Source organism: Peromyscus eremicus, chromosome 8a (assembly GCF_949786415.1).
Source record: "Peromyscus eremicus chromosome 8a, PerEre_H2_v1, whole genome shotgun sequence".
Taxonomy (NCBI): Eukaryota; Metazoa; Chordata; class Mammalia; order Rodentia; family Cricetidae; genus Peromyscus; species Peromyscus eremicus.
Window position 1 is genome coordinate 58831598 of NC_081423.1, and position 15195 is coordinate 58846792.

Consider the following 15195-nt stretch of genomic DNA (forward strand, 5'->3'; position numbering starts at 1 on the left):
CTGTAGATCAGGCTGGCCTTGAACACACACAGATCCAACTGCCTTAGTCTCCAGAGTGCTGGGATTAAAGGCTTTAGAAACTATGCCCAGCCGTCTATGTGTGTTACGTGTGGGTCAGCATGTGCTGTGGCGTGTGTGGAGGTTAAAAGACAATTAATGGAAAACTGTTCTTTCTACCATGTAGGTCCTGGAGATTGAACTCAGATGGTCAGGCTGACGGTGGGTGTCTTTACCTGAGCTGTCTCACAGGCCCTCTTTTTACCTACAGAACTGCTTTTATTTTCTGTGTGAATGTTTTGCCTTCCTTGTACCACATGCATGCCTGCTTCCTGCAGAAGTCAGAAGAGGACATTAGACATTAGATCCCCTGGAGCTGGACTTGAAGTGGTTGTGAGCCAGCTCTTCATCCTCTTCTCACCTTTCCTTAAAAAAAGTTCTGAAGCGGGGCACTGGAGCTCATGCCTAACCCCAGTAGGAGGCTGAGGCAGGAGGATGTAAATTTTAGCAATTAAGCCAGACTTGGTCTTGAAGTAGAAGCAGGGCTTGAGTATGTTGACTCAGTGATTGAGTGCCTGCTAAACACAGGCAGTGCGCTGGGTTGATGTGCTGCCTGGGGGAATAAAAGCAAAAGCACATGCAAATGGACCTTTGAGAACCGTTCTAGCTTGGTCAAGAGAATCGGTTCTTTACTATTCCTGGGTCCTGGGGAGCCCAGGGCCGTGTGCACGATAGGCAGGTGCTCTACTTCTGAGCTACTTCCCAGGTCTAGGAAGTGTTTAAACATTTCCGTCTGGTACACTCACTGAAATTTTGGTTCAATAAATTCATGTGCTAAAAGTTGTTTTTGAGTACCAGAAGGTATCGAGTTGCAGCACAACAATGTAGTTATTTCTTCTGTGGCTAGTTTGCTACAGTTAAGTACTGTTACATCCAAGCTGGTAAGATGGAGTTGCCCACATAACTTTATGGATTGAGCTCATTCTGTAACTAAATGCTGATGCTCAACCAGGCCTGCAAGAGTACTTCCAGGGGCTTGTTTCAACTCACTAGAAGCAAGTTTTATGACAAAGGGGTCTTCAAAATTTATCATGAATCCCGGATGTATTAGAAAAAAAGAAATACTAATTCATGGTTGTGCTGGAACAGTTGGTATGAACTTGCCATTTGACATTACTGGGTTTCTTTTTTCTTCTTTTTTAGTGTAAGCTTTGAAGCTAGAATTCAAGTCCTCACGCTTGTGCGGGGGGCACTTGATGGACTGAGCTGTCTTCCCGGTCCCTATTTTTATTCTTGGCGATGACAAGGTCTCTCTTTTTGGCTGGTCTGCTGCTTGCTTTGTGGGCCTGGCTGGCTTCAAACTTGTGACAGTCACTCTGTCACCTCTGCTGAAGCAGTGGAATATCACGTGTGTTCCACCATACCCAGCTAGCCTGGTACTTGCCATGTAGACCCAGGCTGGCCTTCAGTTCACAGAGATCCACCTACCTCTGCTGTGTGCCACCATGCCTGGCTTAATTTTTATTTTGAGACATGGGTCTTGTTTCCAGTCATGCCACCATACCCAGGCTAGTTTTCACACTTAAATGAAAATTTCCCAGGACTAGAGAGATGGCTCACAAGTTAAGAGCACTGGCTAGTTCAATTTCCAGCACCCATAATGGCAGCTCACAACTTTATCCAGTTTCAGAGGATCCGACACCATCACACACACATACATGTAAGCAAAACACCAGTGCACATAAAAAAACCAAAGGAATCATCAAACCAAAAAAAAACAAAAAACAAAAAACCCACAAAACTTACTAAGCTTTGTTCTTGTACCACAGATATTGTAGATCTGAGTCCTGAGAATTTTGGCTTCTTCAAATTTTGCATTTGGTAGGAAACAAAATAGATCAAAAGAAAAATTGAACTCTTTCCAAAGTGGCACTGGGAAAAGTCAAGGAAATTATACTTGCTGACAGTAGAGCTAGCTGGCCTACCAGCACATCAACTTGACGGTGTTAAGAAGCAAATATGCCGATTTTATTTTGTCTGACTTGAGCTGTGTGGCGATTTGAATAGGTATGGCCCTCATAGACTCAGTGGCACTGTTAGGAAGTGTGGCCTTATTGGAAGAAGTGTGTCATTGTGGGGACGGGCTTTGAGGTCTCATATTTTCAAGGTATGCCCAGTGTGGGACATAGACTCCTTCTGCTGTCTGTAGATAAAGATGTAAAACCCACAGCTCCTTCTCTAGCACTGTGCCTGCCTGCATGCTGCCTCGTCCCACCATGATGATAACTATGATGATAATGGACTAAACCTCTGAAACTGTAAGTCAGCCACAGTCAATGTTTTCCTTTATGTAAAACATACGAGTTATGGTGTCTCTTCACAGCAATAGAAACCCTAAGTAAGACAAGCTAGTTCCCCCTCTCCCCCAAGACAGGCTTTCTCTCTGTAACCCTGGCTGTCCAGGCTGACTTTGAACTCAGAGATCCTCCTGCCTCTGCCTCCTGAGGAGGCAGATTAGTGCTAGGATTAAAGGTTTGTGCTACCACCTCCTGGCACTCCTGGCACTATTACTATTAAATGCTGTTCTGTCGTGGCTCAAAACAGTCCAGCTGGGCTCTGATGGTACTGAGGCCAGCCTGGGTTATGTGAGACCTTAGCAGTAGAAAGAGGTCCACTATGTCACCCTGGCTGACATGGAACTAGAAGACCAGGCTGGTTTCAAACTTGAAGCAATCTCCTGCCCTTGCCTCCCAAATGATCATGACATTTTTGAATAACCAGGATAAAACATGCCTTTAATCAAAACATTTTGGAGCAGAGACTGGAGATCTTTGAGTTGGAGGGCAACCTTGTCTAAATAGCAAGTTTTAGGCCTGCTGAGGCTGCATAGTGGATCCTGCCTCAAGAAAAAGAAACAGCAATGTAAAGCAGGTGCCACTTGTTTTTCAGATAAATATTCAAGTGAGGGGGCTGGAGATATGGCTCAGTTGTTGCCATGTCTTGCAGAGGGTTCAGGCCTGGTTCCCAGCACCCACGTAGTGCCTGACAGTTGCCATAACTCCGGTTTAGGGAATCTGACATCTTGTTTTGGTCTTCACAGTCACACATGCACCGAGTACACATACACACACCCAGGAACACAGACACATAAAAGTATTTTTAAAACACATGCACTTAAAATTTAAAAAAAAATAAAGATTTAGCTGGGCAATGGTGGTACACCCCTTTAATCCCAGCATTCAGGAGGCAGGGGTAGGAGGATCTCTGAGTTCTAGGCCAGCTTGGTCTACAAAGCAAGTTCCAGGACAGTCAGGGTTACACAGAGAAAAACCCTATCTCAAGCTGCCACCCTCCAAAAAATTTGTTTTAAAATGAGGACAAATAGGTAACATTACTGTTACTTAGTCAAGTGTGTTTTACTCTAAAGATGGTATTCCTTCCACTTCACACTTGATATTTATGCAGTATTATAAACATCAGTCAAAACCTAGGCTGTTTCTCCTTTTCCTCCCTCCTCTGTTTCAAGAGAGTCTCACATAGCTCACTCAGGCTAACCTTGAACTTGCTGCTTCTTTGCCTACACGGCCTTGAACTGCTGATCCTCTCATTGAAGCACTATTCTTAGTTTTTAATTTTATAATGTGGAAATTGCTTTGGGGGCCTGGGGAGATAGCTCAGTCTGTCAAGTGCTTGACATGCAATCACAGACACTGAGTTTACGCCCCAGCACCCTGTCAAAAGGTCTGTTGCTTGTCTTGTCATTCCAGTATGCTTGTCATCCCGTCTCTGGGGAGGCAGAGACTGGTGAATCCCTTGGGGTTTCTTGACGGGTCACCCTAGCCTGATTGCTGAGCCTTAGGATTATGAGAGAAGTTGTTTTTAAAAACCAAGGGGGAGCCTGGTGGTGGATCTCTGAGTTCAGCTAATCTGGAGTACAGAGTGAGTTCCAGGACATCCATGGCTACCCAGAAACTATGTCTTGAACCCCTGCCCTACTCCCCTCTCCAAGAAAGAAAGAAAGAAAGAAGAAAGAAAGAAAAACCAAGGTAGATGGATGGTTGCTGAGGAATGACATCTGAGGATGGCTGAGGTTCTCCACATGTACTTGTAAAATTGCACATAAGTGAATACACACACACACACACAATAAGTACATAAAGTTACTTTGAACAGCCTTTTGGCTTAGTTTCATTGAGTCTTGCTGCTTTAATATGAAGATGAGTGTGTTTGTTGAGTATATTTTCCAGTGGTGAGACAACAGGAGGTAGTGGAATGTGGGGCAGCTGAACCTCAGCCATCATGAAATGGGAGCAAGGCAGCCATTCCTTAGTCTCAGGACCTGTTTTTCCTACATACGGACTGAAGAGTTGCCTCTGCCTGCTTGCTTTCCCCTCCTCCTTCTGTCTTCCTCTCCACCTCCCTACTCCACCCCACCCCCGCTTCTTTCTCTTTATGTCGCATAGGCTGGCCTCAAACTAGAGATCCTTTTGCCTTTGCTTCATTTCTTGAGCGCTGAGGAATTGCTTTTCTGAAAGAAATTTTGTCCAGTGAGTTTATAGACTGAAACATTATTTTTGATGTGTGCATTAGAGGACAACCTCAGATGTCATTCCTCAGGTGCCTTCCCACTCTTTGAGATAGTCTATTTTTAATAGCCTATAACTTTATAAAGTAAGTTATGGCGGGTGGCCAGCAAGCTCCAGGAATCCTCTTCTTGTCTCTCCCATTTCTTAGCTGCTGGGATTGCAAACCATTTGTTGTGCTGGGAATTGTGCATAGGACCTTGCACACACTAGTTACACAAGTAATCTACCACTGAGCCAAAGCTCAGTTTTGAGTGGAATCTCATTGTTGCCCAGGCTGGATTCTTGGCCTCAAGTGGTCCTGACTCAGCCTCTCCAATCTGGAATTAGCAAATTTTACTGTACTGGGCATTGAACCTAGAGGACTTCTAAAAAGATCGCTAGACAAATGCTTTCCTCAGACTTCCTTGCCTCTTACTGTTGTTCTAACTTTTTTTTCACCTGGGGCTGGAGAGTCCACTTGGTGGGTGGTTAGGAGCTCTTTTGGCTCTTTCAGAGGACTTGGATTCCATTCCCAGCACCAACATGGTGGCTCACAATTGTCTGTAACTCCAGTCCCAGGGAATCTGACACCTCTGGCCTCTAAGGGTACTGCATGTGTGTGATGTAGACATACATGTAGGCAAAACACCCATGCACATAAAAGTAATTTAAAAAATAAAGCTTTTTCTTATACTCCTGTCAGTATGTATATGATGCATACACATGTATGAGCAATAATGATGGTGTACATGTGGAAGTCAGGATAACTTGGCAAAAATTCTTTCCTTCCTCCTCTCAGGCTGTGGAAATCGAACTCGGGTCACCAAGCTATCTCACTGGGTCCCTTCTATGTTTTGAATGAAATGAGATCTCACTATGTTGCTTAGACTTGATTTTTTATTTTATTTTTATTTATTTGGAGGGGATATATGTTTCTGGGGGAGGTCAAGTTGTCTTCTTTAGCCTTGCCAGTAGCTGGAACTTCAGGGGTGCCCATTTGCTCTACGATATGCCTGGACTAAGTTTTGCTTTGTGTATATACCTAAATTTATCTATGGGGTTGAGGGCACAGGTCTTACCATGTGGCCCAGATTGACTTTGAACTGGTACTCCGGATACCTCTGCCTGACTTGTGCTGATTGTAGGCATGCATCAGAGTTAGCTGAACTAAAAGCTTTATAAAAGACTAATGACTTTATTCAGGAGGTAGAGGCAGAAGGTCAGGAGTCAGTGTCATCCTTGGCTGCATAGAGAATTCCAGACTACCTTGACTCTAAAAATAAACAGTGGGCTGGAGAGATGGCTTAGCATTTAAGAGCACTTGCTGCTTTTATGGAAGACCCAGGGTTGATTTCCAGCACTTACATAGAGGCTCACAACCATCTATAACTTCAGTTCCAGGGGGCTCCTGTGTCCTCTTTGGAGCTCCTCAGGCACCAGGCATGCATGTGGTAAACAGACATACATGCAAGCATAACACTCATATAAAATAATTCTAAATAAACAAAAAAAAAGCTGTCATGTATGCATGCCTATAATCCCAACATTTCGTAGGCGGAGGCAAGAGCCTAGCTCCTATATAGCAGAATTCAAGGCTAGCCTGAGTTAGGTAAGATTCCATCTCAAACAAATACATAGCTAGATGGAAAACTTTAGGAACTTAATTGATTCTTAAAGCTATAGGGTCGTCTATTTTTTTTTTAAAAATTATATATGTAGCAGGGCGGTGGTGGCGCACGCCTTTAATCCCAGCACTTGGGGAGGCAGAGCCAGGTGAATCTCTCTGAGTTCAAGGCCAGCCTGGTCTACAGAGTGAGATCCAGGACAGGCACCAAAACTACACAGAGAAACCCTGTGTCAAAAAAAAAACAAACAAAAAATTATATATGTGTGTTTGCCCATATGTATGTATGTGCACCACTTGTGTGCCTGGAGATCAGAAGACTGGGTATCAGGACCCTTTGAACTGGTGTTGGGGAATAGCTGTGAGCTGCCCTGTGGGTCCTAGGAACTGAACCTGGGTCTTCTGCTAGAACAACTGCTCTTAATTGCTGAGTTATCTCTCCAGCCCTTCTTCTTTTCAATAGATGTCCTAGGCATATAGTTTTGAGATGTGAACAGATGAGCAGAGGTTATGGAATCTTGCTCCTTTCCTGTTGACTGATAACTACATTGTTCACATGGTTCCATGTTTCTTTTCTTACCCTCCCCCCCTCCCCTTTTTTTCCCCCCCATGACAGAGTTTCTCTGTAGCCCTGGCTGTCTGGAACTTGCTCTGTAGACCAGGCTGGCCTTAAGGAGAACTGCCTGGCTCTGCCTCCCGAGTGCTGAGGTTAAAGGTGTGCGCCACCACCATCTGTCCTTTAGGCCTTTAAATAAAAGAAGAATTATGGTAGTGGCAAGCACAGCAAATGAGGGTGTGGTTTGGTTGAGTTTTGTCAAGGGGGCCAATCTGGTTCATACAAGGTTCCAGGGTGCTCTCCACTTTGGAGGTCTGAGGTCGTGTGCTGAGGTTTTGTTCTCCCTGGTATCCAAGGTGACTGTTAAAGGCAGTTACTTATCCCTTGCCTTCTTCCAAGTAAAGAAGACAGATACAAAATGATGACCAAATGTCAAGCTTTCATTCTGGTCTTAATTTTTTTTATATGTTCGTGCCTGTGAGCATGAACGGGGTGTGGGTATGTGCAAGCATATGTATGTGGAGATACCAGAAGACAACTTTGTAGAGTTAGTTCTCTACCTCTGCTAGCCACCTTTACCTTGGTGTCCAAGGATCAAACTCAGGTCACCTGGTATCTGTTGCAAGTGTCTATCTATACCAGATGAGCCATCTTGCCAGCCCTCATTCTCATTGTAGTTATTACTTAATAGGTTCAAGTGACTACTAATGCTTTTTGCCAAAAGCATCTATAATTGCCTGTTTCAAATAGGTTTGTTATTGTTTACCATTAATCATAGAAATTAAAAAACATAAACCAGTCAATTTGACTTAAAGTCAGAAGTAATGGTTTATCTCTGCTTTTTTTTTTTTTTTTTGAGACAGGGATACTCTGCATAGCCCTGGCTGTCCTAGGACTCGATCTATAGACCAGGAGGGCCTTGAACTCAGATCCACCTAAGTGTTGGGATTAAAGACATGTATCACCATGCCTGGTGCCTAGTTTTTTTTTTTTTTTTTTGCTCTTTTTAATGATACTTGATTTGACAGATGGGTTTTTTTTGGGGTGTGTGGGGGTGGGGTGGGGTGGGGTGGTTCAAGACAGGGCTTCTCTGTGTAAACCCTGACTGTCCTGGAACTCTTTTTGTAGACCAGGCTGGCCTTGAACTTAGAGATCTGCCTGACTGCCTTCTGAGTGCCAGGATTAACCACCACCTCTTGGTTTTGACAGCCTTTTAAAATGTGATTTATTTATTTATTATGTATACAGAAGAGTGTGCCAGATCTCATTACAGATGGTTGTGAGCCACCATGTGGGTGCTGGGAATTGAACTCAGGACCTCTGGATGAGCAGTAGGTGCTCTTAACCTCTGAGCCATCTCTCCATTCCTTAATTGGCTCTCTTAAAACACACACGAAAGCTATAGAGATGGCTCAGAGGTTAAGAGCACTGGCCATATATTTTTATTTTATATATGTGTGTTTTGCTTGCATGAATGTGTATGTACAGTGTAGGTGCTTGGGAACCAAACCCAGGTCCTCAGCAAATGCTTTTAATCTTTGAGCCATATCTCTTTCCAGCCCAATTATTGTGATTTTTATTTATTTTTATTTTTTTTAAACAATTTATTTATTATGTATACAGAAGAGGGTATCAGATCTCATTACAGATGGTTGTGAGCCACCATGTGGGTGCTGGGAATTGAACTCAGGACCTCTGGACCTCTGGAAGAGCAGTCAGTGCTCTTAACCTCTGAGCCATCTCTCCAGCCCCGATTTTTATTTTTTTAAATATTTATTTTTGCTGGGCGGTGGTGGTGCATGCCTTTAATCCAGTACTTGGGAGGCAGAGGCAGGCAGATGTCTTTGAGTTCAAGGTGAGCCTAGTCTACAAAGCTATTTCCTGGACAGCCAGAATTGTTACACAGAGAAACCCTGTATGGTAGTTTGACTATAATTGGCCTCCATAATCTCAGGGAGTGGCACTATTAGGAGGTATAGCTTTGTTGGCGTGGGTATGGCCAACAAAGAAGTGTGTTGAGGAAGTGTGTTGCTATGGGGGAGGTTTCCTATGATCAGGATATTGCTCAGTTGACTTCCTGTTGGCTTCAAGATGTAGAACTCTCAGCTGTTCCTCCAGCACCACATCTTCCTGCATGCTACCATGTTCCCCACCATGATGAATGGACTGAACCTCTGAAACTGTAAGGGAGCCCCCTCAATTAAATATTTTCCTTATGAGAGTTGCCGTGGTCGTGGTGTCTTTTCACAACAGTAGAAAACTCTTAAGACACTCTGTCTCAAAAACCACCATCTGTGATGATTCTCATATTCTCTGTCTCTTTCTCCCTATCTGTCTCTTAAAAACACACACATGCTGGGCGGTGGTGGCGCACGCCTTTAATCCCAGCACTTGGGAGGCAGAGCCAGGCGGATCTCTGAGTTCGAGGCCAGCCTGGACTACCAAGTGAGTTCCAGGAAAGGCGCAAAGCTACACAGAGAAACCCTGTCTCCAAAAAAAAAAAAAAAAAAAAAACAAAAAAAAAAAAAAAAAAAAAAAAACCAAACACACACACACACACACACACACACACACACACACACAATCTCCTGTAACCTCAGCTGGCCTTGTACTCAGGACTTGTGTTGTTCGGTTTTATTGCTGGAGGTTTAAGCAGATTACCTTTGGCTTCAGTTTTCTGTCTTTAAAATTATGAAATAGTTGGTGAACATTTTTTCCATTTGGGAGAAGTTAAGATTTATCATCTTGAGCTGGGTGGTGGCGGTACATACCTTTAATCCCAGCAGAGGCAGAGAGAGGCATATCTGAGGACAGCCAGGGATATGTAGAGAGACCCAACCTGCTGGGTGTCGGAAGATTTTTTTTTTTTTTTCTTTTGTTCATTTGGTTTTCAAGACAGGGTTTCTTTCTCTGTGTGTAGCCCTGCCTGTCCTGGAATTTGCTCTGTAGACCAGACTGGCCTTAGAACTCAGAGAGATCCATCTGCTTCTAATTCTAGAGTGCTGGGATTAAAAGTGTGTGCCATCACCGCCCAGCTTTTTTTGGGTGGGTGGGGTTTGAGACAGAGTTTCTCTGTGTACTCCTGGTTATCCTGGAACTCATTCCGTCACAGCTTGGGTGTTGGAAAATCTTTTAAGAAGACTGATCATAGTAATACATGGAGAGGAGAGCGTTTGAAATAGTGCCTCCATTAAGGTGCTTTAAGTGGATGAGTTAGATGAATGAATGAATGAGAGAGAGAGACCGAAGAACCAAGATTCAGAGTGAGAGCTCTGGGGATGTTGGTAGCTCAGTGGTAGATTACTTGGCTGTAGCTTCTGTCCCCAGCACAGCAACAAAAGGTATGTGTGTAGGGATTGGGTAAATTAAATGAATGCAAATGACATTTGATAATCTTAGCAGCAACCTTAAAACCATAAAATTGTCTCAGTTGTTCAGTGTAGTGGATATTTAATTAGACTGTTACCACACAGTGAATGAAAAATGACTCAACACAACAGGTCTAGTGTGTTTGATTAACATGCCTATTGATGTCTGGAGATTATGCTTCAGAATTTTTATGCATTAGTGATTTTTAGCCAGCACTCCTTGTCCTCAAGCCATCAAAAGTCTCATAGAGGGCTTGGATGGATGGTTCAGTGGTTAAGAGCACTGGCTGCTTTTCCCAACACTCTTTATTTTCCCCCCAAGACAGGGTTTCTTCGTGTAGTTTTGGTGCCTGTCCTGGATCTTGCTCTGTAGACCAGGTTGGCCTCAAACTCACAGAGATCTGCCTGGGTCTGCCTCCCGAGTGCTGGGATTAAAGGTGTGCGCCACCACTGCTCGGCCTTCCCAGCACTCTTTTGGCAGCTCACGGCCATCTGCAACTCCAATTTGAAGGGATCTGATGCTGTCTTCTAGCCTTTGGTACCAAGCATGCATGTAGTTCATAGACAAACTTGCAGGCAAAACACTTGCATAAAAACTAAAAAAAAAAAAAAAAAGAAAGAAAAAGAGTGAAATGGAGTGGGGCATTCCTTTAATCTCAGCACTCAGACAAATGTTAGACGATTTGTACAAGTTTGGTGCCAGCCTGGGCTACCTAGCAAGACCCTGCTTTATACTCCCCTACCCCTCAAAAAAATAGTTTAAGAAAATGTGTTCATGGTCTGCAAAATGGCTCATCAGGTAAAGGTTCTTGCCATGAAGTCTCACAAAATCTGAGTTTGATCCCTAGAACCCACATGGTGGGAAGAGGAGACCTATTTACCCCCAAGTAGTGATCCAGTTGTGAGTTTCAATTCTCTGGTTCAAAAATTTTGATCACGTCAGCTGCAGATACATGACAGCCTTACCCTGCTACAGAAATGTTTACTTAGAATTGATGAAGTCCCTGCTGCAGAGATTTCATGAAATGCTAGATATGTTGAGTGAGGAATTTTATGTTAATGATTAGTAGGAATCCTTGAATGGCCAGAGTTGGGGTTCAGGCAGCTTTTGTGCATAGCTTTGAAGAAGACTAAGATTAGGTAGGGTGATATTAAAAGAATAAGGATAACTGACATGGAAGGTTTCATAAAGCACTTAATAGACAGAGGAGGTTAGACCCTGGACTCATTCTTGCTGGTGAATTTGTTGGGATCTTAAAAATAACTCATAATTGGCCAGTTAACAATTTATGAAAAATTAGGTGGCCCACCCGAGTATCTGAACACAGTTCATCCTCCAAAGAGAACAGTCAAAATAGCAACTAGAAAGAACATGGGGCAGAAGTCTTAACATCATTAGTAGTCCAAAACCACAGTGGGAAGCTGGAGGTGTAGCTTAATGGTTGAGTGCTTATCTAGTGTGTAAAAGGCATGGCTGGCTAGGTTCAGTCATTTCAGCAACTATAAAGGGGTGGATTTTGGAATATGAAACTCAAATTGCTAATTTGGAAAACTCACTCTAATTTTTGTTTTGTTTTTGTGAGACAGGTTCTAACCTAGTTGCAGGGGTTACAGTTACAGCATGAACTATTACTGCATTTGGCTTAATGTAGCTTCATTCATTGTGATAACTATTGGCTAATATATTACTCTCAGGGTATTATTGTATGCCTAGGATGCTTATTAAAGTATAGATTCTTGGCTCTTATCACTAGGGATCCTGAATCAGTAAATCTAAAGGTCTTTTGGTAATAGTGTCATTAAGAGCTTTGTAAACCACCCTTCCCTCCTTTCTTTATAATACTCAGTATTTATATGTTTTCAGTTTTTCCTTTATTATTCTTAAAGTGTCAGTATTTTATTTCTTGCTATACTTGGAATATCTCAGATTATCTGGCCGCTTTTCTTTGCTTGCCATCTAGTGGTAACAGTAATTACCAAAAGTTACACCAGCAGAAGAATTCATAGTGTGTCCCCTTCCCACTTCTTTTTTTGGAAACAGACTGTCTTCAAACTCAGAAATCCTTTGTCTCAGCTTCCTGGTTCTAGGATTACAGGCATGAGCCGTTGTTGCACAGTTTGTTTTATTTTAGACAAGGTCTCCCTGACATCTTAACTTGTTGATGGCTTGGCCTTCTGAGATTGACTCCAAAGCTTGATTTGACTCATTTATTTTGGTGATTATAAAGTTATTTTTGTTAAACTACCCTTTTTTTTTAAAGGCTTGTTTTATTTTAATGACTGATCCACCTGAGGCCACAGGCAGCTCACTACATACAGACATGAGGGAAGCTTTTATTTCTTGGTCTCTTCCTCCTTGGACAGAGTCAAAAAATATGGAACGTTTCACGAATTTGCATGTCATCCTTGCGCAGGGGCCTTGCTAATCTGTATCATTCCAGTTTTAGTATATGTGCTGCCGAAGCGAGCATGGTAAACTACTTTTTATTGGGAAGGATATGTGTTCCAGATTAAACAGGGCTTTTGTGTTCTATGTTCTAGCTAAGTTAGCACCTTTTCTTTAATTAATTTGTTTTCAGACAGGACCCTCCTATATAGCTTTGGCTGTTCCTATTACTCCCCCCCCCCCCCCCCCAGGGTTTCTCTGTGTTGCTTTGCGTCTTTCCTGGAACTCGTTTTGTAGACCAGGCTGGCCTGGAACTCACAGAGATCCGCCTGCCTCTGCTCCCCAAGTGCTGGGATTAAAGGCGTGCGCCATCACCTCCTGACTGGTCCTATACTTTTGTAGCTCAAAGTGGATTTTGAACTTAAGGCAGTCTTCCTGCATCAGCCTCTATGCTATGTTTGTAGGCATGCATTCCTCCATCTGGATTTCCAGCTCCCCTAATTATCTCTTTTTTTTATTAGCTTTGCAGGGGGAAAAAAGATAACCGTGAAAGGGATGGGTCAACAAAACTTGTTAAATCTATAGTCTCCTTTTACCATTTCCTGCATAGAAATGGTGGAATCAATGAAGAAAGTAGCAGGGATGGACGTGGAGCTGACCGTTGAAGAACGAAACCTTTTATCTGTTGCATATAAAAATGTGATTGGAGCCAGAAGAGCATCCTGGAGAATAATCAGCAGCATTGAACAGAAGGAAGAAAACAAGGGAGGAGAGGACAAACTAAAGATGATTCGGGAGTACCGGCAAATGGTGAGATGTTACCATTTGATTTGACTTGATACTGTCTTCTTGTTTTATTTTGAATGTCCACGGTGAGCACTTTGCCTTGCCTCTCTCTCCACCATGTATGTGCTTGGTGCCCTTGAAGGCCTGAAGAGGGTGTCAGCTCCTCTGGTACTGGAGTTAGAGGTGGTTGTGAGCTGCAGTGTGGGTGCTGGCAATTGAACCCAGGTTCTCTGCAAGAGCAGCCAGTGCTCTTAACAGAGTCTGTCTTTGTAGCCCTGGCTGGCCTGGAACTCAATATGTTGACTAGTCTGGCTTCAGCCTCTAGTGTTAGAATTAAAGGCATCCACTTGAATACAGTGTTTTTTGAAAGAAGATGATAGTTTCTCAAACATAGGTGACAACTGGGCTATTTTACAGTTTCAGGACCATTAATTTCTGTGTATCTGTTAGAACTTATTAGTTTACATAGAGAAAAAGTTTATTTTTACCCAGTTTCAGAGGATTCTGTCCTTGATTGAAATGGACCCCAAGTTGGGCATTCTGGATGACAGTGCAGGGTCCATGTCTGATAGCAAAACCGCTTACACCCTTCGTCAGAAAGCATAGAAGACATTTATCCAAGTCAGGGTAGTGTTCATTTGTCACAAATAGTAACATTTGTGGCAGAAGTAATAAGAGTTGTTGATATCTGAATGTCCTAAATTATTGCTTCTTATGTTTATGTTTGCTATCTGGTAGAGAAAGGAGACGTGTGTGTGTGTGTGTGTGTGTGTGTGTGTGTGTGTGTGTGTATCTGGCTAAGTCTCAGGCCTATAGCTTCAAGTGATTTGTGTTAGACATACGGGTATTTTAGGTCACCACCTAATATACACTGCATAAGTACAAAAGTAAATGTAGTTTGTATTTTTAACTTTTCACTTAACCTTGGTTAGAAATTACAGACTAGAGAGTATTTGAGAATAAAGCCAAGAACTGTTTGTTTTAAAAGCTGCAGAGGGGGAAGTATCCTGAGAGGGAGGGGTGTAGGGATTAGGCTTGGAGTGCACACTCTACCATTGAGCTGTGTGTCCAGCACAGGTATTAAGTTTTAAACAACACACACACACAAGTGAAGAACAGATGGAACTGTTGTTGTTCTTTCTGTGGCTATTACAAAACACTTCATTGACTACTAGTGAACACATAGGACAACTTCAGTGTTTGTATTTATTTGTACATGTACACGGGGAGTGCCATGGTGCGCGTGTAGAGAGGAGGGTAACTTCGTGAATTGCAGGTCCCAAAGCTTGAACTCAGGCCATCTGCCTTGGTGGTAAACACCCATCAACTTGACCATCTTGCAAACCCCATATAGGCCAATTGGATAAATACTTGTATGCCTCTGTGTACTAAATAATTGGGTATAAATACTGATGAAACAGAATTACTGTCTTTATGAAGACTCATTCTGGTTTGTTTGTTTGTTTGTTTGTTTGTTTGAGACAGGATTTCTTTGTGTAACAGCCCTGGCTGTCCTGGAACTCACTTTGTGTAGACTAGGTTGGCCTCAAATTCACTGAGATCCACCTGCCTCTGCCTCTCGAGTTCTGGGATTAAAGGCGTGAGCTGGTTGTTATTTATTTATTTTTTTTAAACAGTAGAAACTCTTGGGGCTTTCAACACTCTTAAAAGAATTTATGAAGTTATTTCACATAGTTTGTAAGTGTACTTGTATACAAAAATGGGAGCCTCCTAGTTCATGCTGAGCTGTTGCCCAGCATGTGTAAGGCTCTGGGCTTAATCCTTAGCAACATTAAGAAGTAAGAAAATAAGTGACCCTGGAAAGGTAGTTATTAACCCAATTTATAGGTAATAAAACTAGAGATACAGCTGGCTTAAGGAACATGCCAGAGATCTTACGGAGGTGAGTTGAG

General features: G+C 42.8%; 1 protein-coding gene and 1 non-coding gene across 3 annotated transcripts in view; one reads left to right on the forward strand and one right to left on the reverse strand.

Moving 5' to 3' along the window:
• Ywhae (tyrosine 3-monooxygenase/tryptophan 5-monooxygenase activation protein epsilon) overlaps positions 1–15195 on the forward strand; it is a 34539-nt gene that overhangs the window by 4832 nt on the left and 14512 nt on the right. For both annotated transcript variants that reach the window (XM_059271219.1, XM_059271220.1), the window contains exon 2: positions 13107–13306. In XM_059271219.1, coding sequence (XP_059127202.1) covers positions 13107–13306 — 200 coding nt within the window. The remainder of the gene's footprint in view (positions 1–13106; positions 13307–15195) is intronic.
• Positions 12480–12581, reverse strand: LOC131918085 (U6 spliceosomal RNA). Its single transcript, XR_009380834.1, has one exon. It is a non-coding gene; the product is annotated as a U6 spliceosomal RNA (small nuclear RNA).